General features: G+C 47.3%; 1 protein-coding gene across 2 annotated transcripts; it reads left to right on the top strand.

Moving 5' to 3' along the window:
• The first annotated feature begins 14,395 nt into the window (after nucleotides 1-14,395).
• Nucleotides 14,396-20,350, top strand: LOC103122260 (CD209 antigen-like). 2 transcript variants are annotated; one of them, XM_060181554.1, is made up of 7 exons: nucleotides 14,405-14,462; nucleotides 16,229-16,303; nucleotides 16,434-16,523; nucleotides 18,812-18,886; nucleotides 19,138-19,289; nucleotides 19,617-19,729; nucleotides 20,093-20,350. In XM_060181554.1, exons 4-7 carry the CDS (start codon nucleotides 18,871-18,873, stop codon nucleotides 20,232-20,234), a joined length of 423 nt encoding a protein of 140 aa, XP_060037537.1. In that variant the 5' UTR covers nucleotides 14,405-14,462; nucleotides 16,229-16,303; nucleotides 16,434-16,523; nucleotides 18,812-18,870; the 3' UTR covers nucleotides 20,235-20,350. The 2 variants fall into 2 exon arrangements, with proteins under 2 accessions (XP_016047920.2, XP_060037537.1); XM_016192434.2 differs by lacking the exons at nucleotides 16,229-16,303; nucleotides 16,434-16,523 and having other exon boundaries at nucleotides 14,396-14,462.
• Nucleotides 20,351-21,925: the final 1,575 nt, after the last annotated feature.

The following is a 21,925-nucleotide window of genomic DNA, read 5'->3' on the forward strand; positions in this document are numbered from 1 at the left end:
GCAGCGGGTTAAGCGCACGTGGCACGAAGTACAGGGACGGGTGTAAGGATCCCGGTTTGAGCCCCCGGCTCCCCACCTGCAGGGGAGTCGCTTCACAGGCGGTGAAGCAGGTCTGCAGGTGTCTGTCTTTCTCTCCTCCTCTCTGTCTTCCCCTCCTCTCTCCATTTCTCTCTGTCCTATCCAACTACGACGACATCAATCATAACTACAACAATAAAACAAGGGCAACAAGAGGGAATAAATAAATCAATAAATATTAAAAAAAAATCTGGAGGTGCAGGGAGGGTTCTCCAAGTTACCCAGGTCTGTGTTGTGAGTCTGGGGGTGCTGGGAGGCCCCCTCCCCCCAACAAGTCATCTAGATCTGCATTGCAAATATAGGGATGCAGAGAGGGCCCCCCCAAATCACCTAGGTCTGAGTTTGTGAGTGTACATGTGAGTGCATTTTGCGGCCCCTGCAGATATCAGCAGGTTGTGTTGCTGGGGGGCCCCTGGAAGCTGTCTGGGGGAGCCCCCCCTCAAAAAAAAACACACTGTGTGTTTCCAGTTGGGGATGGGGGGTGTGCAGGGCTGCTGTTGGGGGCTCCTGAGCAGGTCGGGGAGAGTTTGGGGGACACGGCTGGGTGGGCTCAAGTCAGGTCAGGATGGGGGTGCATGTGGAGGCCCTGGAGTGCTGTTTTTTCTTTTTCTTTTCTTTCTTTTTTTTTTTTTTGGGGGGAGCAGCCCAGGATTCATGGCGGTGCCCTTGGGCGGGGGTGGGGTGTGTGTGTGTGAGCTGCCGGGGAGGTGACCCGCAGGTGGAGGGCAGGCTCGGAGGCTGGGATTCCTGTGAGGCCAGGGGAGGGTGGGGGTCCTGCGAGTGTGTTTGTGGGGGGAGGGGACGGGGGAAGGTCAGATTGTGGGTGGGGGGCTTTCCCCAAGGCTGGGTGTGGGGAGGGGCTCGGAAATACAAAAGGGAAGGGGAGGGAGGGAGGGGGCGGAGTGACTAGGGGTCAGCGGACGGGGAGGGTCCTGGAGGATGTGTGCACAGGGGACTCGGGAGGGTCCTCGGGCGATTATGATGATGATGATGATGATTATTGTTAGCGGGCGGTGGTCGTGGTGGTGGGGGGCTGGGGAGCCACTGACAGGTGCCAAAGGAGGAGATGTCAGGCTCCAGCGGACAGGATGGGGTGGGTCTCTAGGTCGGAGGGAGCCACCTGGGGAAGGGGGATCCCCCTCAGAGGATCCGGGGGACCCCGAAATGTGAAGGGGTGGGGGGTCAAGGAGGACCCCTCCCCTCGATCGGGCAGGGCGGGGGTCGAGGCCTGCAGCCCCCCCAGGCTGTCTCGGCCGGCAGCGGGGCTGGGAGGGGCCTGGAGGGGCTCGGGGTGCGGTGTCCCCCCAGATCTGCCCCGGGCCACCCCCCCTCCGCGGGCCGCAGCGCCCCGCCACCCCCGGGGAGGCCCGGCCATGCCGCCTGCCTACCTGCACCGGGCGCGCCGCCATCGCCTCGCCGTCCCCGGCCAAGCCTTCGGGTCCCCCCGCGCTGCTCGGCCCGCAGCCCCGGCCCGGCCCCCCTTCAGCCGCCCCCCGGGACCGCGGCCGCCGCCGCTGCCGCCGCCGCCGCCGCAGCCGGCACCGCAGCTGCCATTTCACCCGCTGACCGCCGCCGCCGCCCCGCCCCGCCCTCGGGGGCCCGGCCAGCCAATGCGCCGCCCCCGGGTCCTTAGCTCCGCCCACAGAGCAAGACTGACAGCACGAGCGGCCAATCGAAAGCCACGCCGCGGAGGTCGCCGCCTCCTCGGAGAACAGCGAATAGAAATGTGAGAAGGGTTGACGGACGGGTGAGCCAGCCAATAGAAATGGAGAATCATGTTGATGAGCACCCACTCTGACCAATAGAGAGGAGGGAGGGGGTGTGCCTCGGAAAGAGGCAGCCAAGCGTTTGTCACGAAGCCCCGCCCCGAGCCGGGTTTTCTGCCCAACGACTGGACAACCTGAGCCGTCCATTATTATCTGCCCCGCCGACCTCGGCCCTGGCAACTGTTGGTCGGCTCTTAAGAAGATTGACGCCCGAGCCAGCCAATGGTAATGAAGGAGGGCGGTGCAGTGGAGACGCGCCGCCCAATAGGATGGTGAGAGGGGCGGGCCGGCCTGGCAGGTGGGGCTTGGAGACAAGAATTGAATGAAATAGAGGCGGGGCCGGGCTCAGCGACGGGGCGGGGACATCCGAGGGAGGGGCTGATGGGTTGGGTTAGCCAGCTGTTTGGGGCACGACCAGATTGATCTATATAAATTATATAAATTATACAAATTATATTAATTATATTATACTATAATAATATATTATTATATTATATTATGTCATGTCATATCGCATTTTATTAATATTTTATTGTTTTATTATTTATTTATTTTTAAAAATTTATTTCTTTATTGGGGAATTAATGTTTTCCATTCAACAGTAAATACAATAGTTTGTACATGCATAACATTCCCCAGTTTCCCATTTAACAATACAACCCCCACTATGTCATTTATCATCCTTCATGGACCTGTATTCTCCCCATCCACCCACCCCAGAGTCTTTTTTTGGTGCAATACGCCAATTCCATTTCAGGTTCTACTTGTGTTTTCTTTTCTGATCTTGTTTTTCAACTTCTGCCTGAGAGTGAGATCATCCCATATTCATCCTTCTGTTTCTGACTTATTTCACTCAACATGATTTTTTCAAGGTCCATCCAAGATCGGCTGAAAACGGAGAAGTCACCATTTTTTACAGCTGAGTAGTATTCCATTGTGTATCTAGACCACAACTTGCTCAGCCACTCATCTGTTGTTGGACACCTGGGTTGTTTCCAGGTTTTGGCTATTACAAATTGTGCTGCCAAGAACATATGTGTACACAGATCTTTTTGGATGGATGTGTTGGGTTCCTTAGGATCTATCCCCAGGAGAGGAATTGCAGGATCACAGTGTAGGTCCATTTCTAGCCTTCTGAGAGTTCTCCACAGAGGTTGGACCAATTTGCATTCCCACCAGCAGTGCAGGAGGGCTCCTTTGACCCCACACCCTTTCCAGCATTTGCTGCTGTTACCTTTTCTGATGTGTGACATTCTCACAGGAATGAAGTGATATCTCATTGTTGTCTTGATCTGCATTTCTCTGACAGTCAGAGGCTCGGAGCATTTTTTCATGTGTTTCTCGGCCTTTTGGATGTCTTCTGTGGTGAATATTCTGTCCAAGTCCTCCCCCCATTTTTGTATGGGGTTATTTGTTGTCTTGTTGTTGAGTCTGGCAAGTTCTTTATATATGTTGGTTATTAAACTCTTGTCTGATGTATGGCATGTAAAGATCTCGCATTCTGTGAGGGGTCTCTTGGTTTGGGTAGTGTTTTCTTTTGCTGTGAAGAAGCTTTTTAATTTGATGTAGTCCCACAGGTTTATACTTGCCTTAGTCTTCTTTGTAATTGGATTCATTTCACTGAAGATGTCTTTAAAATTTATGTGGAAAAGAGTTCTGCCAATATTTTCTTCTAAGTATCTGATAGTTTGTGGTCTAACATCCAAGTCCTTGATCCACTTGGAATTTACTTTTGTATTTGGTGAAATTTCATTCTTCTGCATGTTTCATTCTTCTGCATGTTTCAACCCAGTTTCCAACACCATTTGTTGAAGAGACTCTGCTTTCCCCATTTAATAGTCTGAGTCCCTTTGTCAAAGATTAGATGTCCATAGGTGATTTATCTATATAAATTATACAAATTATATTAATTATATCATATTAATTATATTATACTATAATAATATAGTATTATATTATATTATGTCATGTCATATCATATTGTATTTTATTAATATTTTATTGTTTTATTTTAATTTAGTTTTTTATTGTATTATTTATTTTATATTCTGTTCTATTCTGTTTTCTTTCTTTTTTAAAAATATTTTTTGTTTATTTTATTTTAATGAGAAAGAACAGATACAGAGGGAAAGATACCAAGAGAGAGAAAGAGACAAGAGCACTATTCAGTTCTGGCCTATCTTATTCTATTTTCTATGCTATTATTTTTATTTAATTTTCACTCTCCTGCCTGAGGCTCCAAAGACCTAGGTTCAATGTCTGCACCACTGTAAGCCTGAGCTGAGCAGTGCTCTTGTAGTAGTAAAATAATAATAATAATCATAATAATCACTCAGTTTATTTTGTTTTATTATTTCTTTTCATTTGTCTTATTTTCCATTCTATTTCTTTTCATCCCATTAATTTCTATTCTTTTTTTAAAATTTTTTTCTTTTTAAAAATTTTTTAAAATATTTATTTTATTTATTTATTCCCTTTTGTTGCCCTTGTTGTTTTATTATTGAAGTTATTATTGTTGTTGTCATTGTTGGATAGGACAGAGAGAAATGGAGAGAGGAGGGGAAGACAGAGAGGAGGAGAGAAAGATAGACACCTGCAGACCTGCTTCACCGCCTGGGAAGCGACTCCCCTGCAGGTGGGGAGCCGGGGTTCGAACCGGGATCTTTATGCCGGTCCTTGTGCTTTGCGCCACCTGCGCTTAACCCGCTGCGCTACAGCCCGACTCCCCATTAATTTCTATTCTGTGCTAAATTTCTTTCTTGTTTAAAAATATTTTTATTTATTATTGGATAAAGACAGAGATAAATTGAAAAGGAGGGAGAGATAAAGAGGGAGAGAGACAGAGAGACCCCTGCAGCCCTGCTTCACCACTTGTGAAGCTTTCCCCCTGCAGGTGGGGACCGGGGGCTCGAACCTGGGTTCTTGGACACTGGAATATAGGTGCTTAACCAGGCACACCATCATCTGGCTCCTTGTGTTCAATTTTCATATTTTTTTCCTATTCTATTTCCTGTTTTTTTATTCTAATTCATATGTCTATATTTCATTTTGTGTCTATTTTCATATTTATTTTCCATTTTATTATTTTGTTTTTTTCTATTCTGCTTTCCACTATACTTACTTAGTTCATTATACTCATTGTTTTACTTTCTGTTTTTAATTTTCTGTTATATTATATTTTGATTTATTTATTTAAAATATTTTATTTCTTTTAATGAGATACAGAAAGACACACACACACACACACACACACACACACACAGAGAGAGAGAGAGAGAGAGAGCCCAGAGTCCCGTTCAATTCTAGCTGATGGAGGTGCTGGGGACTGAACTTGGGACCTCAGAGGCTCAGGCAGGAAAATCTTTGCAGAACTACTATGATGTCTCCCCAGCATTATTATTATTATTATTATTATTATTACTATTACTATTATTATATGAAACTACTGCTCAGCTCTGGTTCACGGTGGCGCCAGGCATAGAATCCAGATCTTGAAGCCTCAGGCCTCAAAGTTTGAAAGTCAAACCACTAGGCTAATCTGCCCAGCTCAAACCCATGTTCTTCAAACAAGGAAGTTGTGGGTGGAGTGTCACTCAGGTTGGGGGAGGAGTGACATGTAGGGACAGTCACTGACAGCAGGAAAAATGTACCCACCTCTCACCTAGCAGCTTGCAGGGATGCACCCTTGAGGTGGGGGGACAGGGAGGATAGGGGAAGGGCACTGTCCCAGAGGGGAGAGGGTGACTTTGCTCATTTTAGAAGCAGGTGACAGAAATAGTAGTTAGATATGCTCGGTGGAGGGCAGACAGCATAATGGTTATACAAACAGACTCTCACGCCTGAGGCTCCAAAGTCCCAGGTTCAATCCCCCGCACCACCATAAGCCAGAGCTGAACAGTGTTATGGTTAAAAAAAAAACAGAGAGAGATGCTCATAGTGGGGCATATCTGGATCTCTCTCTTTCCCTCCCCCCGCTTTTGTCTACACTTGAACTTGTGCACTGCACACTTTCTGTCTCCATCCCTTTCTTTTTCCCTCCTCCCTCTCCTCCCTCTTTTTTCCCATCTCTCTCTCTTCCTCTGACTGTTTGCCTTCTCTCTCTCTTTCATGATTTTCACATCTATCAAAAATGCTGGCACTGCTAAGAAAAAAAACCCCACTCCCCAGCCATATTTGTGAAAATTTGAGTGGCAAAAATAAAAATGAATTCTTTTTCTTCCACAAGCTCCCAATTTTCATGTACTGACTTATTTTTTTTATGCTACCAGGGTTGTCACTGGCTCTCTGTACCTTCACGGCTCTTCTATTCTCAGTGGCCATCCTCTCCCTTTCTTTTTGACAGAGAGAGAGAAAGAGAGAGAGACAGAGAGAGAGACACACAGAGAGAGATTTCCCTGGCTCCGTGGGTGATGCTTGTGTGGTGCTGGGGGATGTACCTGGGTCTTTGTACATGACAAACTGTATAATCTATCCACTGAGCTATCTCCTAGCTTCAACTATGTCATTAAAAACAAAAACAAAAAAAACCCAGATCCCCTCCCTCCTTTTTTTTTTTTTTTGCTGTTTTTTTTTTGAGGGATTTCTTTTCATGTGAGTCAGTTTTTTCATCACAACTCAGAGAAAACAGTTTCCACCTCTATAAAAATCATACACAAATACATGCAGAGCATATGCATTCACACAGGCTGGTTTCAACTAGAAGTCTCCTTCTGGACAAAGTGACTTGATGAAATATGTAGATGATCTAGTCGGTGTGATTTCAAATGAAAAGAAAAAAAAAGTGATGAATTACCCTCAGTGTGTGAGTTGCATCATGGAACGAAAGCTGAGTATTTAAATTCTCCTTGAGGTTGCTGGCAGTGACTATGATCAAGTCTCATCTTTCTCATTATAACTCTTGGCTGAAGAAAAAAAAGAAGAAACTGAACCATCAGGAGAATGAGAGCAGAGGGAGACAGAATCACAGTTCTGCAAAGAGTCTCTCCTGTCTGAAGCTCTGAAGTCCCTGGTTCAATCCCCAGGACCACCAGGATTCAGAGAAAAGCAGTGCTGTGGTCAAAACTAAGAAAGAAAGAAACAAACAAATAAGAATGAAGAATTCTTCTTGGTAGGTGTTGGTGATGTTGTGGAGAAAAAAAGAACTCTGCTCCACTGCTGGTGGGAATGCTAACTGGTATAGCCCCTTTGGAAGACTTTGTGGACAGTCCTTAAACAAATAAAAATAGAATTACCTTACTATCAAGCAACCCCACTCTCGGGGCATTTATTCAGTGGACACTCAAACACTAATTTGAAGGGACATATGTAGCCCTGGGTTCATAGCTGCTTTATTCACAACAGCCAAAGAGTGGAAGCAGCCTAAATGCCCATAGACAGACAGATGACTGGATAAAGAAGTTATGTGGTAAGGCTGGGGAGGTAGCATAATGGTTCTGCAAAAAGAATTTCATGCCTAGGGCTCTGAGCAGGGCTGCAGTGCTCTCTCTCTCTCTCTCTCCCTCTCTCTCTCCCTCTCTCTATCGCTCTCTCTCCCATAAACTAAAAAAAAGTCATTGGGATATACTTTTTTAAAAAATCTTTTTTTTGGTATATTTATTTTCCCTTTTGTTGCCCTTGCTTTATTGTTGTAGTTATTATAGTTGTTATTGATGTCATCATTGTTGGATAGGACAGAGAGAAATGGAGAGAGGAGGGGAAGACAGAGAGGGGGAGAGAAAGACAGACACCTGCAGACCTGCTCCACCACCTGTGAAGCGACTCCCCTGCAGGTGGGGAGTCCCCAGGGCTCGAACCAGGATACTTACTCGGGTCCTTGCACTTCGTGCCACGTGCGCTTAACCCGCTGTGCTACAGCCCGACTCCCACGAATATATACTCTTTTCTTTTCTTTTTAAAAATTCTCTTTATTTGATAGAGGTAGTCAGGTATTGAGAGGGAAGAGGGAGATGAAGAAGAGAGACACCTACAGACCTGCTTCACCACTTGTGAAGCTTTCTTCCTGCAGGTGGAGACTGGGGGCTTAAACTGGGGTAGGTCCTTGTGTATTGTAACATGTGCACTCAACCAGGAGTGTCACCACCCAGCTCCATGGAATATATACTCCATGGAATTCCCAGCGTGAGGAGAAGTTGGTAGGAATTTGTGCTTTTTTCAAATGTATAGAAAATCCAGAGAAGTTAACACTTCCTCTCCCCCTCAAGAAAAATGAATACACTTGACATTTAAGTCTTGGTTTCTGGAAGCAAACAAAACAAAACTGGAGTGTTCGGAAATCTGACTGATTTGAAAATCAGTGTGGAGAAATCTGGGGGCCATTGAATTGGACCTGAAATAAAGTGAAACTGGATAGGAAAAAGTTGATAGACACAATATCAAAGGGACACAGAAGGCATTAAAGGCTGTCACTGACTGCACTGATGGCAATTCCAGTCTCACCCAAAGAAGAGGAGGTTTGGGTGGGGTGGGCACGAGGGCGGGGAAAAAATGGCAGAGAAAAATTTGCTTATCCATCAGAGCAGTAGAGACATTTCAAAATCTGTCCACATCAACATTTTCAGAACTCTAGAAAAGCAACCCAAAGCTTCCAGTAATTCAGACAGCCTCCCCCCCCCCCCCCAGGGAAATCACTTGGTTTCAGCAAAGATCTGTGGAATTTTAATTCATCCTCGCACTGTTTCCTGCCTCCAAGTCAGAAGTAGCCTCTATGAGACACAGTCCATATTCCTGGTACTGGGAGTGGGGTGGGGGGAGATGAAGAGAGCTTTCTTCTCAAGAAGGGGCATTATTTCACCACTCAGACTATGGGTTCCCTTGGCAGATCTTGTTTGAAAAGCTGGTCTTTATTTGACCTCATTTGAACTTGCCTAGTGCTGAAAAAATATTGCCCTAGCAAGCATTTGCCAGATTTCCTTTCTTTCTCTTCCCTTCCCTTCCCATTTTATTTTACTTTATTTTCTCTCTTTAATTTTTTTAAATTATTTTTATTTATTGGATAGAGACAGCCAGAAATTGAGGGGGAAGAGAGGGGGTGATAGAGAGGTAGAGAGAGAGACAGTCATCTGCAGCCCTGCTTCACCATTTGCAAAGCTTTCCCCCTGCAGGTGGGGACTGGGGGCTCAAACCTGGATCCTTGCACATTGTAACATGTGTGCTCAACCAGGAGCATCACCACCTGGCCCCTTCGCTCTCTCTCTCTCTCTCTTTTTGAAGAAAAACTACTAGAGTCTCTTCTTCTAGCATTTGCCCTTCTTCCGTAGCCAGTCAACAGCGTCAGGTTGAGCCTGATGTAAAGTTTCGAGACCTCCTTTGAATCTGGAGAGGTGGCAGTTGTTGACTATGTGGGTCATAGTCTGTCTGTCAAGACTTATGAACACCATCACTGGTCACTTCCATCAGGAATGTCATCATTGGCCCTCTTGTGGGCCTCTCCAGGACCTGGTCCTTAATGTAGAACAGCAATGGTAGGGACTCCCCCGCTCTACAAAGGAAGGATAGGTTAACATACTCTGCCACTTGAGGAAGACAGGTCCTGAAATGAGTGCAACCTAGACTGTTCCCAGCTTTGACCATAGACTGTGAGCTCAGACTGACAGGGACTCAGAGGTCACACAGGCTCCTGTGCTGAATTCGAATAGACATGGGCCTTGGGTCAGATTGATGGGGTTTACAGTTATGGGGTTTACAGTTAAAAAGTATTTATATACTTTTTTCATATTTGGGAGCTACTCTCTGCTCTGATCCAGCTTTCTAGTTCTATTCCCAACTCTGACACCATTTCCCCAGACAATACTTTTAGTCCATCTGCATGTTAGCTATCAGGCTAAGGCAAAAATGACTAAAGTCACTGGCCCCTTATAATGTATCTAGAATAAACTTCCTAGTTTCTTCTCATATGAAGACCCTTAGTTTCATCTGCTCTATTCTTACCATTAGGTTCCTATTTATTAAACCATTTGTCTTGCTTTATATCTTACCGACTTTCAGCAACCAAATTTCAGATGATATCCTGATGCCATCCTGATTTCCCAGGACAGACAACCTCACCAATGTATCCTGGATCCCCACTTGCCCTGAGCCCTGCCTCACTAGGGAAATACAGAAACAGGGTGGGGGTATGGGTTAACCTATCAAGCCCATGTCCAGAAGAGAAGCATTTACAGAAGCCAGACCTTCCACCTTCTGCACCCCATAAAAAGTTTTGGTCCATACTCCCAAGGGGGTAAAGAATAGGGAAGCTTGGGGCTGGGTGGTGGTGCATCTGGTTGAACGCACATGTTACAATGTGCAAGGATCCAGGTTCGAGTCTCCAGTTCCCACCGGCAGGGGGAAAGCTTCCTGAGTGGTGAAGCAGTGTTGTCGGTGTCTCTCTGTCTCACTTTCCTCTCTACCTCCCCCCATCCCTCTTGATTTCTGTCTGTCTCTGTCCAATAAATAAATAAATAAATAAATAAATAGAATAATAAAAAAGTTTATATATATAAAAAGAATAGGGAAGCTTCCAATGGAGGGGGTGGGCCACAGAACTCTGGTGGTGAGAGAGCTGCATGAAACTGTACCTCTGTGATCTTACAATCATATTAATCATTATTAAATCATGAATAAAAGCATAAAAAAGACTTGTGAACAGCATTAAAAATAGCAACAAGTGTACAATGGGTATATCAGGAAGTGGGGGGGCACAAAGGGACAGAAAGAAATTTTGAAGAAATAATGTTAGGAAACTCCCAAAATGTGACAAAAAGTGTTAGGCTCACATCCAAAACCTTGATGAAGTTGAAGTAGGGGGGACTCAGGCCCACATCTAGGGACAAGAGAGACAGCTCACTGGGCAGTGTGTGTCTTGTCACAGTTCAAAGTCTGAGATACTTGGGAGGTGACACGGAGGAAGATTTTGTACTGTGGTCTCTCTCTCTCTCTCTATGCCTTTCTGTGTGGATCTCTCTCTTTCTCTGAATATAAAACAGGTTGTGAGTGTTGCAACTGTGCATGTGTGAGGCCTCCACACAAAACAGAAGAGGACATAGCAGAACATAGCAGAAAAAAAATCAAAACCCAGGCATCTAATAGTCACATTGTCAAAAGATAGTGAGGGAGGGACTGGGTGGTGGAGCACCCAGAGGAATGCATATATTATCATGTATGATAACACAAAGAAAGATCCAGGTTCAAACCTTCAGAACAGTCTTTATCTGCATGGGGAGGGGAGTTTCACAAGAGGTGAAGCAGTGCTGCGGATGTGTCTCTCTCTCTGTCTCTCCCTGTCTCACTCTATCAGAAGAAAAATAAATGAATGAAAAAAAGACAATGAGAGAACCTTGAGAGTGGCAAGAAAGAAATATCTCATTATTGGGAGCCAGGCACTGGAACCCCTGGTTAAGCACTCACATTACAGAGTGCAAGGATTCAGGTTCAAATCCCTGGTACCCACATGCAGGGGCAAAGTTTCTTGAGTGGTGAAAGCAAGACTGCAAATGTCTGTCTCTGTTCCTCTCTATCTCCTTTCCCTCTCAGTTTCTCTTTGTCTCTATCCAATAAAAAGGTCTCATCATGTACCAAACACTATTTTGCAAATAATTGCACTAAATGTAAATGGCTTAAACTCTCCAATTAACATGCAGAGGTGGTCAGGATGGATAAAATTATAAAAGAGATTCACTCTAGATGAAAAGACAAGATAGTAACATGTAGCCAGTAGAATCAGATAGGAATTAAGCAGTCTACATATAAAGAAATTGCAAGTTTAGGGAGTTGGGCTGTAGTGCAGCGGGTTAAACACAGGTGACTCAAAGTGCAAGGACTGGCATAAGGACCCCGGTTCAAGTCCTGGCTCTCCACCTGCAGGAGAGTCGCTTCACAGGCAGTGAAGCAGGTCTGCAGGTGTCTATCTTTCTCTCCCCCTCTCTGTCTTCCCCCCTCTCCACTTCTCTCTGTCCTATCCAACAACAATGACAACAATAATAATTACAAAAATAAAACAACAAGGCCAGTTGGTGGCACACTTGGTTGAGCGCACATGTTGCAATGCACAAGGACCAGGGTTCAAGCCCCCAGTCCTCACCTGTAGAGGGAAAGCTTTGCAAGTGGTGAAGCAGGGCTGCAGGTGTCTCTCTCCCTGTCTAGCTCCCTCTTCTTCTTAATTTCTGGCTGTCTCTATCAAATAAATGAAGATAATTGTAATAAAAATATTAAAAAATAAAAAACAATAAAACAACAAGTGCAACAAAACGGAATAAATAAAATAAATATTAAAAAAAAGAAATTGCAAGTTTAAGGGCCAGGTGGTGGCGCATCTGGTTAAGTGCATGTATTACAGTGCACAAGGATCCAGGTTCAAGCCCCTGGTCCCCACCGGCAGGGGGAAAGCTTTACAAGTGGTGAAGCAGGACTGCAGGTGTCTCTCTGTCTCTCTCCTTCTCTATCTCCTCTTCCCCTCTCAATTTCTCTCTGTCTATATCTAATCATAAATAAAAAGGAAAGAAATTGAAAGTATTAGGTTCGGTAATCCAAGAAATTCACCAAGAGAGACCAGAGTGATGTAAAAACAAAGAGCCTTAATTTCTAGCCCCGTCATGGGGTTCGGGCCGAGACTTCACAGCTGTTCTAGGTGCTTGACCATGAACCCCAGCACACGAGGAGATACATAGGGTATGGGTTACATAGCATATATGACAAGCTTAGTCTTGTGGTTATCTTCTTTACACATCTGGAGAAAATGTGGGGAAATGTTTAATAGTCTCTATCTCTCCGGAGATGCCTTGGAAATGCTTAATGGTCTCTGTCTCTCCAGAGATGCCTTTCTTAATGCTCAGCTTATTTTTGTTCCTGTTGACTCAGGGCCATGGGTTCAATTTCCAGTAATGGTCCTGAATTCCGGGACCTGTTTTTCTGAAACTGGCCTATCTCATTTCTGCAGTTTTTGGAGCCTGTCATAGAGTCACTGCAGTCTGCACCCTTCAGAAGTTTAATACACATTGCTCAAGGTGAATCTCTACAAAATACTAAGTAACTACAGAAGGGGAAGAGACAACTGGATAGAGTTTTAGGTTAAGAGACGTCCAGAAATCCTGGATCCTGCTCCCAACCCCACTGTTTGCTCTGTTTCTCACTTCCCTTAGCTAGAGAACAGAATAACAACTGCGTTGCTTATAGGCCTATTATAAAAATGATCAGGGTTCCTTAGTAAAAGTCACTGTGGGGGTTGGGCAGTGATGCACCCAGTTAAGCATGCATAGTACCATGTGCAAAGACCAGGGTTCAAACCTCTGCTTCCACCTGCAGGTAGAACACTTCATGAATGGTGAAGCAGGTCTGCACCTAAAAAAAATGGCCACTGGGAGCTGTGGATTTGTAGTGCAGGCATTGAGCCTCAGAGATAACCCTGGTATGCTTTGACAACCCCACACACCACTTGAGACACAGCAAAAGGTTGAATAAATCTGAGTTTATTACCTGTTGGGATGCAGGAGAACATACCCTGTGAGGAAGCTGTAGGTCTGTGTTGTTTCTTTCTCTCTCTCTCTCTTTTCTTTCTTTCTTTCTTTCTTTCTTTCTTTCTTTCTTTCTTTCTTTCTTTCTTCCTTCCTTCCTTCCTTCCTGCCTTCCTTTCTCCCTCCCTCTCTCTTTTTCTTTTAAAAAATATTTATTTTACCTTTTGTTGCCCTTTTTTATTATTGTTGTAGTTATTGTTGTTGATGTCGTCGTTGTTGGATAGGACAGAGAGAAATGGAGAGAGGAGGGGAAGACAGAATGGGGGAGAGAAAGACAGACACCTGCAGACCTGCTTCACCGCCTGTGAAGTGACTCCCCTGCAGGTGGGGCGCTGGGGGCTGGAACCAGGATCCTTAAGCCGGTCCTTGTGTTTTGCACCACATGCGCTTAACCCGCTGTGCTACCGCCCAACTCCTTTCTTTCTTTTTCTTCTTTCTTCCTAAGATAAATTTTATTGTGGTCCAGGAGGTGGCACAGTGGATAAAGCATTCGAATCTCAAGCATGAGGTCCTGAGTGCAACCCCCAGCAGCACATGGACCAGAGTGATGTTTGGTTCTTTCTCTCTCTCTCTTCTCCTATCTTACTCATTAGTAAATAAATAAAATCTTAAACATGATGTTATTTTATTTTTTATATACAAAAGGATTTTGCAACACACACACACACACACACACCCCAGAGGTAGTTTAGGTAGTGACAAGATTTGAACACAGAACCTCAGGCAGGCAATTTTTTTTTGTTCTACCAGTGGATCCATTTCCCCAGCTGCATCCTAGAACCAGCAAATAAATATGGTCCAGAGAAGCTGGAAGTCATGGGACTGGGGAAAGGGTGGTGGAACTGAACCTTCTTCGCCTGAGTTGACCTGGAGGCTTCCCTTGAGTCAATCCATGTAGCTTTCTTTCTAGCTGCGTCAGGCATTTCGTGCCTCCCTGGCTCCACATATCCCTAATCTGTTCTTTGTTCTTCTTTCTGAAGAACTACAAGGGCAGGGATTAGGGTGGGTGGTGGAGCTGCAGGGAACGCCCAGGATATAAGAGTTATAGTCCAGGGAAGAGGCTGAGATTCAGGGGGGCCGGCTCAGAAGGCGATGGCAGAGATGCATAGCTCAGAGGAACCAGGTGGCTATGGTAAGCCTGACCATGGTGGTGGCGGTGGTGATGGGGGTTGGGGTGAGAGAGACCAGCTCCTGAGTCCTAGGGGAGCCCCCATGTGGGTCCTGAGAACAGGGCTCAGCAGGAGACAGAGTCACCTGGGTGCATTCTTGTTTTTGCTTCCGGGGTTATAGCTGGGGCTTGGTACCCGTTGCACTGTTCCTGACAGCCATTTTTTCCCATGCTATTGGATAGGACAGAGAGAAATTGAGAGGGGAAGGGGAGACAGAGAGGGGAAGAGAGAAAGCTAGACACTTGCAGACCTGCTTCACAACTTGTGAAGTGACCCCTCCCCATAGGTGGGGAGCCGGAGGCTAGAACCTGGGTCCTTGTGAAGATCCTTGTGCTTTGTACTGTATGCACCTGCAGGGGGAAAGGGATGATTCCCTATTCTTTATCCCTCTGGGAGCATGGACCTAGGATCATTATGGAATGTAGAAGGTGGGAGGTCTGGCTACTGTGATTGCTTCTTCTCTAGACATGGGCATTGACAGGTCAATCCATACCCCCAGCCTGTTTCTGTCTTTCCCTAGTGGGGCAGGGTTCTGAGAAGGCGAGGTTCCAGGACACATTGGTGAGGTCGGTCTGCCCAGAGAAGTTGTGTTTGCATCCTGGTGGCACCTGCAACTTGGCAGCTGAAAAGCATTAAGATATAAAGCATTGGTGTATTGCACCAAAGTCAAAGACTCTGGGATGGATGTGGGGGTGGGTGGGGGGAGAGTCCAGGTCCTGGATCATGATGGCAGAGGAGGACCTAGTGGGGGTTGTATTGTTGTGTGGAAAACTGAGAAATGTTATTAGAGAGTACCATGAAAGGAAAGATCTCACCTGAGTAGTGACACTGAAGGGTTGTCACTCCACACCTGTGTGGAGTTGTACCCTCCTAGCCTACAGTTTTGTTATTGTCTCCTTTCTTAAATTAAAACAACAACAACTAAGAGATGTGATGCATGTACAAACGACTGTATTTACTGTCAACTGTAAAACATTAATCCCCCAATAAAGAAATTTAAAACAAAAGATATAAAGTAGAACAAATTATTTAATAATCAGGGATCTTGGGAATTGGGTGGTAGCACAGCAGGTTAAATGCAGGTGGCACAAAGCGCAAGGACCGGCATGAGGATCCCAGTTCGATGCCCCGGCTCCCCACCTGCAGGGGAGTCACTTCACAGGCGGTGAAGCAGGTCTGCAGCTGTCTCTCTTTCTCTCCCCCTCTCTGTCTTCCCCTTCCTCTCTCCATGTCTCTCTGTCCTATCCAACAAAAATGATATCAATTACAACAATAAAACAACAAGGGCAACAAAAGGGAATAAATAAATAAATATTAAAAAAATAATCAGGGATCTAAACGTAAGACTTTAGCCAATGAGATCTGGGGGGGTCTCCATTGTGGACAAAGCTAGTAGGTCTATTTTAGGTCTATTCCAAAGGGCCCATGACTTTGCTAGTTTTTGCCTGAGCCCGACAGCTAACATGCAGGCGGGCTAAAGGTATTGTCTGGGGAGATGGTGCCAGAGTTGGAAATAGGACAAGAAAGCTGGATCAGGAAAGAGAGTAGCTCCCAAATATGGGAAAAGTATATAAATACCATTAACTGTAAACCCCACTGATCTGATCTGGGGCTTATATTCAGGGCAGGAGCCTGTGTAATCTCTGCCTTCCTGTAGGGTGAGCTCTCATTCTGTGGTCCCGGCTGGGAATGCTCTAGTTTGCATCTGAATGTATTGTGTTTCGTTTAGAGAAGTTGTTTGGGGACCAGGGCTTGCATGAGAAACACGCTTCGTTGTTCGGGACCTTGCGGCAACGGTGGTCAGGTATGTGACACAGGTGTCCAGGGTCGGTGGTGGTGGTGGTGGGGAGCCCCCTCCATGGTGGGCAGCATGGGGGAGATTCCCTGCTGAGCCCTCCCTGGCTCTGCCCCCCTTTCCCCCACTTCTCTTGCAGGATGTCTGTCCTAAATTTCCTTATCTCTGTTGTTACTGTTGGTCACGTCTTTGAGTTTGTTCTTGCTCCTGGTCATCATCCTGATACAAGGTCAGTCAGGGATATGGTGGTGGTGGTGGGGCTTGGATCCTGGACTTCTTTGGGGTTCCCTCTGGGCATTTAATCTCTGCCCCTTTCTACCCTGCACGCAAGACCACAAGGGGCTGTGTAAATGGCAGCCTGTCTCTCTTGGGGCTTTTTATCATGTCCTGTGAGCTGCAGCTCTGTTCTCTTGTGAGAAGGTTTTGTTTTGTTTTTTATTTCTCCTCCCCCCAACTCCAGAGCACTGCTTATTTAGCTCTGGCTGATGGTGGTGCAGGGGATTGAACCTGGGACTTTGGAGCCTCAGGGCACGAGTCTCTTTGCATAACCATTATGCTATCCTACTCCCCCCATAAGCAGGGTTGTTTTTTTTTTTGTTTATAATTCTTTTAAAAATTTACTTTTATTATTATTATTACTTTTTATTTTTTAAAATATTTATTTAGTCCCTTTTGTTGCCCTTGTTTTATTGTTGTAGTTATTATTGTTGTTGATACTGAAGTCGTTGTTGTTGGATAAGACAGAGAGAAATGGAGAGAAAGACAGACACCTGCAGACCTGCTTCACTGCCTGTGAAGCGACTCCCCTGCAGGTGGGGAGCCGGCGGCTCGAACCAGGATCCTTACGCTGGTCCTTGTGCTTTGCGCCACGTGCGCTTAACCCGCTGCACTACTGCCCAACTCCCTATTATTATTTTTAATTGGAGGGATTAATGGTTTACAGTTGACAGTAAAATACAATGGTTTGCACATGCATAACATTTCCCAGTTTTCCACAGAACAATACAGCCCCCACTAGGTCCTTCCTCCTCTACCCCACCCCTCTACTCCAGAGTCTTTGACTTTGGTGCAAGACACCAACTCCAGTCCAGGTTCTGCTTAGTGTTTTCCCTCCTCTTCTTATTTTTCAGCTTCTTTCTATGAATGAGATCATCCCATATTCATCCTTCTCTTTCTGGCTGATCTCAATTCACATGATTTCTTTATTTAAAAATTTTTTTATTTATAAAATGGAAATACTTACAAGACTATAGGATAAGAAGGGTATATTTTCCACACAATTCCCACTCCCAGAACTCTATATCCCATCCCCTCCCCTGATAGCTTTCCTATTCTTTATCCCTCTGGGAGCATGGACCCAGGGTCACTGTGGGATGCAGAAGGTGGAAGGTCTGGCTTCTGTAATTGCTTCCCCGCTGAACATGGGTGTTGACAGGTGGATCCATACTCCCAGTCTGCCTCTCTCTTTCCCTAGTGGGGCAGGTCTCTGGGGAAGTGAGGCTCCAGGCTCTGCCCAGTGAAATCAGGTTGGCATCATGGTAGCATCTGGAACCTGGTGGCTGAAAAAGAATTAAGATATAAAGCAGAACAAATTGCTGACTATTTTTATTTTTTAAAATTTATTTATTTATTGGAAAAAGAGAGAAATTGAGATGGGAGGGGAAGATAGAGAGGGAGAGAGACAGAGACATACCTGCAGCCCCTGCTTCACCACTTGCAAAGTTTTTTCCTGCAGGTGGGGACCTGGGGCTTGAACCCGGGTCCTTGTGCAAGTGTGAACTTAACCAGGTGCACCGCCACCTGGCCCCGGCATAATTTCTTCAAGCTCCATCCAGGATGGGTTGAAGAAGGTGAAATCACTATTTTTAATAGCTGAGTAGTATTCCATTGTGTATATAGACCACAGATTGCTCAGCCACTCATCTGCTGTTGGACACCTGGGTTGCTTCCAGGTTTTGGCTGTTACACATTGTGCTGCTAAGAACATATGTGTACACAGATCTTTTTAGATGGGTGTGTTGGGTTCCTTAGGATCTATCCCCAGGAGAGGAATTGCAGGACCATGGGCTAGGTCCACTTCTAGCCTTCTGAGAGTTCTCCAGACTGCTCTATGAACTGGTTTTGACAAGTGTTTTTTGAAAAAAAATTAAAAAGATATCTTTATTTATTTATTGGATACAGACAGCCAGAAATCGAGAAGGAAGCGGGTGGTAGAGAGGGAGAGAGACAGAGAGACACCTGCAGCCCTGCTTCACCACTTGCAAAGCTTTCCCCCTGCAGGTGGGAACTGGGGGCTTGAACCTGGGTCCTTGCCGTGCTGTGACATGTGTGCTAACCAGGTGCACCACCACCCGGGCCCAATGAGCTGGTTTTGATGTTCTGTCACTTTGGATGGGTTACAGGCACAAGGGGCAGGAAGGAGGGCATTGGAGGAGGGAGGGTACTGGGCCACCCACCATGGTCTCTGGCGCCCAGCACCCAGTGGGTGCTGGGTAACTAAGTCCCCCTTCCTTCCAGCTGTTGCTGCTCATCAAATACAGTCGAGTCTGGAGGGGATCCGTGAACAGGTGGCTCAGATGAACATCACCCTGAGTGAGTAGGGGGTCAGGAGCAAAATGGGGAGGGGGCTGTGAGAGGCAGGGGGCACCCCCACCTTCTCAGGCTGTGAGGGTGGCAGAAGGTGGTGCTGGGAGCTTTGTCTTTTTTTTTTTTTTTTTTCTTTTTTTGGGGTTGGTGATGTAAGCTGACAGCTGCAGCGGGCAGGGTCCAGCTCTGCGTAGGTGCAGGGTAGGTGTTGGGGGGAACCTTGGATGACTCCACTATCTCTACTATCTCCTTCCCAGCCGCCTTGTGCTACCCCTGCCCGCGGGGCTGGGAGCATTTTGAGGAGAGCTGCTATTTCTTCTCTCGCTCCCAAAAGACCTGGGAAGCATCCGTGGCTGCCTGTCAGAACCTGAAGGCTCAATTGGTGATCATCAATAGTGAGGCAGAGGAGGTGAGGTCTCCCTCCACCCCCTACGATGCAGTCTCTCCGTGGGCAGTGGGCAGTGGGCAGCGGGAGGGCTTCCTGGAGGAGGAAGCACGGTGGTCTTATGAAGGTCACGTGAGACAAGGACACACAAGAGCTGAGTCCTGGGTGGAACACTTCAGCATGGAGAATTGCATCCTGACACACACACACACACAGGGCACCCCAAGAATGCAAGAAGACAGCTCAAGGGCGGGTGTGTAGAAAGGGTGACACCCGTGGGAGGGGCGCACGAGGTGGGTGGCATTCTGGAAACTTCTGGACGCCTCCTCCCCGACCTTTCCTCCGTTCTAGAGGTTTCTGCAGGCTTGGGAAGTCAGGAATAAGAAACGCACCTGGATTGGCCTCAGCGACCAGCACCACGAGGGGTCCTGGCATTGGGTGGACGGGACCCCCCTCCAGCTCAGGTGAGCTCCCCTCCCAGCCCCAGTGACAAGGATAAACAAAGGGGGGGATGGCAGTAGGCCCCGCCCACAGGGTGGAGGCCACACCCCTGGAGGCCACACCCCTGCCCCGCCCGAAGCACCGCCCACCCTGCATGCAGCAAACCCTGGTAGGCCCCCCCACGCCCAGAGCTCAAAGGCCCCGCCCACCACACAGCCCAGAGCTCAGGGGCCCCGTCCATCACCCAATGCAGCAAAAGCTGGGAGGCTACGCCCACAACCACAGCTAGAGGCTCCGCCCCCACACGGAACCCCGCTCCACCATGCCTGGGTGGGCTCTGGGGGAGGGTGCAGAGAGGGTGACACTGGCTCTGCTGGGGTCCGCAGCTTCTGGAATGAGGGGGAGCCCAACAATATCTCGGAGGAAGACTGCGCAGAGTATTTCGTGGACGGCTGGAATGACAGCTTGTGTCACCTGGAGAAAGCGTGCATCTGTGAGAAGGCCTCCAGTCCCTGCCAGCCGCTCTGAGGTCCCGCCTACAATCCGGCGGCCACGCCCACAAAACAGACAATGGCCACGCCCACAAACCCAGAGGCCACGCCCAGAAAGAGGCTCCGCCCACACTCCAGAGGTCCCACCCACTGCTCAGTAAGGCAAAACCCGGGAGGCCCCGCCCACCATCGCAGCGAGGGTGCGGAGGTCCCGGCCACAGGTTGGAGGCCCCTCTCCTCCCACTGCCACCACCCAGAGGCTCCACCTATCTCCCAATGCAGCAAACCCTGGCAGGCCCCGCCCACAACCACACCTAGAGTGCAGAGGCTCCGCCCCCACGGAACCACGCCCACCACACATTCAACACAGGGAGGCCCCGCCCACAAACCCAGAGGTCCCATCCATAAGCCGGGAGGCCCCGCCCACCACTACACCAGAGCTGAGAGGTCCCCTCATCCCAGCACCAAGGCACCCCCGGGGCCCACTGACCCCACCCAGAACCCTCACCTGAGCTCTGGCTCCACCCTTTTCCAGCTGTCTTGTACAAATTATTGTATTTTACTGTCATTGTAAACCATTAATTTTTCAATAAAGAAATTATTTGATTTAAAATTTTTATTTATTATTTTTCTGCCTCCAGGGTTATCGCTGGGGCTCAGGGCCTGCACTACAAATCCACTGCTCCTGGAGGCCATTATTTCCAGTTTTTTTTGCCCTTGTTGCTCTTGTTGAGTTGTTATTGTTGTCGTAGCTGTTGTTGTTGTTGGCTAGGACAGAGAGAAATGGAGAGAGGAGGGGAAGACAGAGAGGGGGAGAGAAAGACAGACACCTGCAGACCTGCTTCATCGCCTGGAACAGGGATCCTTACACCGGTCCTTGCACTTTGCGCCATGTGCGATGCCACCTGCTCCCCCAATAAAGAAATTAAACACACACACACACGCACACGCACACGCACACGCACACGCACACGCAGCTCTGTCCCAGACTCAAAGCTTTTCAGCCTCCCACCTAGGGCTTCTGCAGGCACTTCCTCTCTGGCTCTAAGCATCTCTCCTCCTCCACTCCACCTCCTCCCCTTTTCCTCCACCTCCTTCTCTCATCCTCCTCTTCCTCCTACCTCTTCCTCCTTCTCCTTTTCTTCCTCCTCTTCCTCCTCCTCTTCTTCATCCTTTTCTTCCTCCTCCTTCTCTTCCTCCTCCTCCTCCTCCTTCTCCTCCTCCTCTTCCTCCTTCTCCTGCTCTTCTCCTCCTTCTCCTCCTTCTCTTCTTCCTCCTCCTTTTCCTCCTCTCCACCCCCTCTTCTTCTTCTTTCTCCTTCTCCTCCTTTTAATCTCCCTCCTCCTCCTCTTCTCCTCCTCTTCTCCTCCTCTTCTTCCTCCTTTTCTTCCTCCTCCTTCTCTTCCTCCTCCTACTCCTCTTCCTCCTTCTCCCCCTCCTCTTCCTCCTTCTCCTGCTCTTCTCCTCCTTCTCCTCCTCCTCTTCTTCCTCCTCCTCTCCTCCTCTTTCCCTCCTTCTTCTTCCCTTCTCCTCCTCTTCTTTTTCCTCCTCCTTCCTCTCTTCCCCTCCACCTTCCCTTCCTCCTCTTCCTCCCCCACTTTCCACTTCCTTCTCCTCCTCCTTCTCTTATTCCTTCTCTTCCTCTTCCTCCTCCTCCTTTTATTTGAAATATTACTGGTTGATAGTTGGTAGTATAAAAGCACTTTTCCCTCTGAAGCAGTCTGTAAC

This window comes from Erinaceus europaeus, chromosome 23 (genome assembly GCF_950295315.1).
Source record: "Erinaceus europaeus chromosome 23, mEriEur2.1, whole genome shotgun sequence".
In the NCBI taxonomy this organism is placed as follows: Eukaryota; Metazoa; Chordata; class Mammalia; order Eulipotyphla; family Erinaceidae; genus Erinaceus; species Erinaceus europaeus.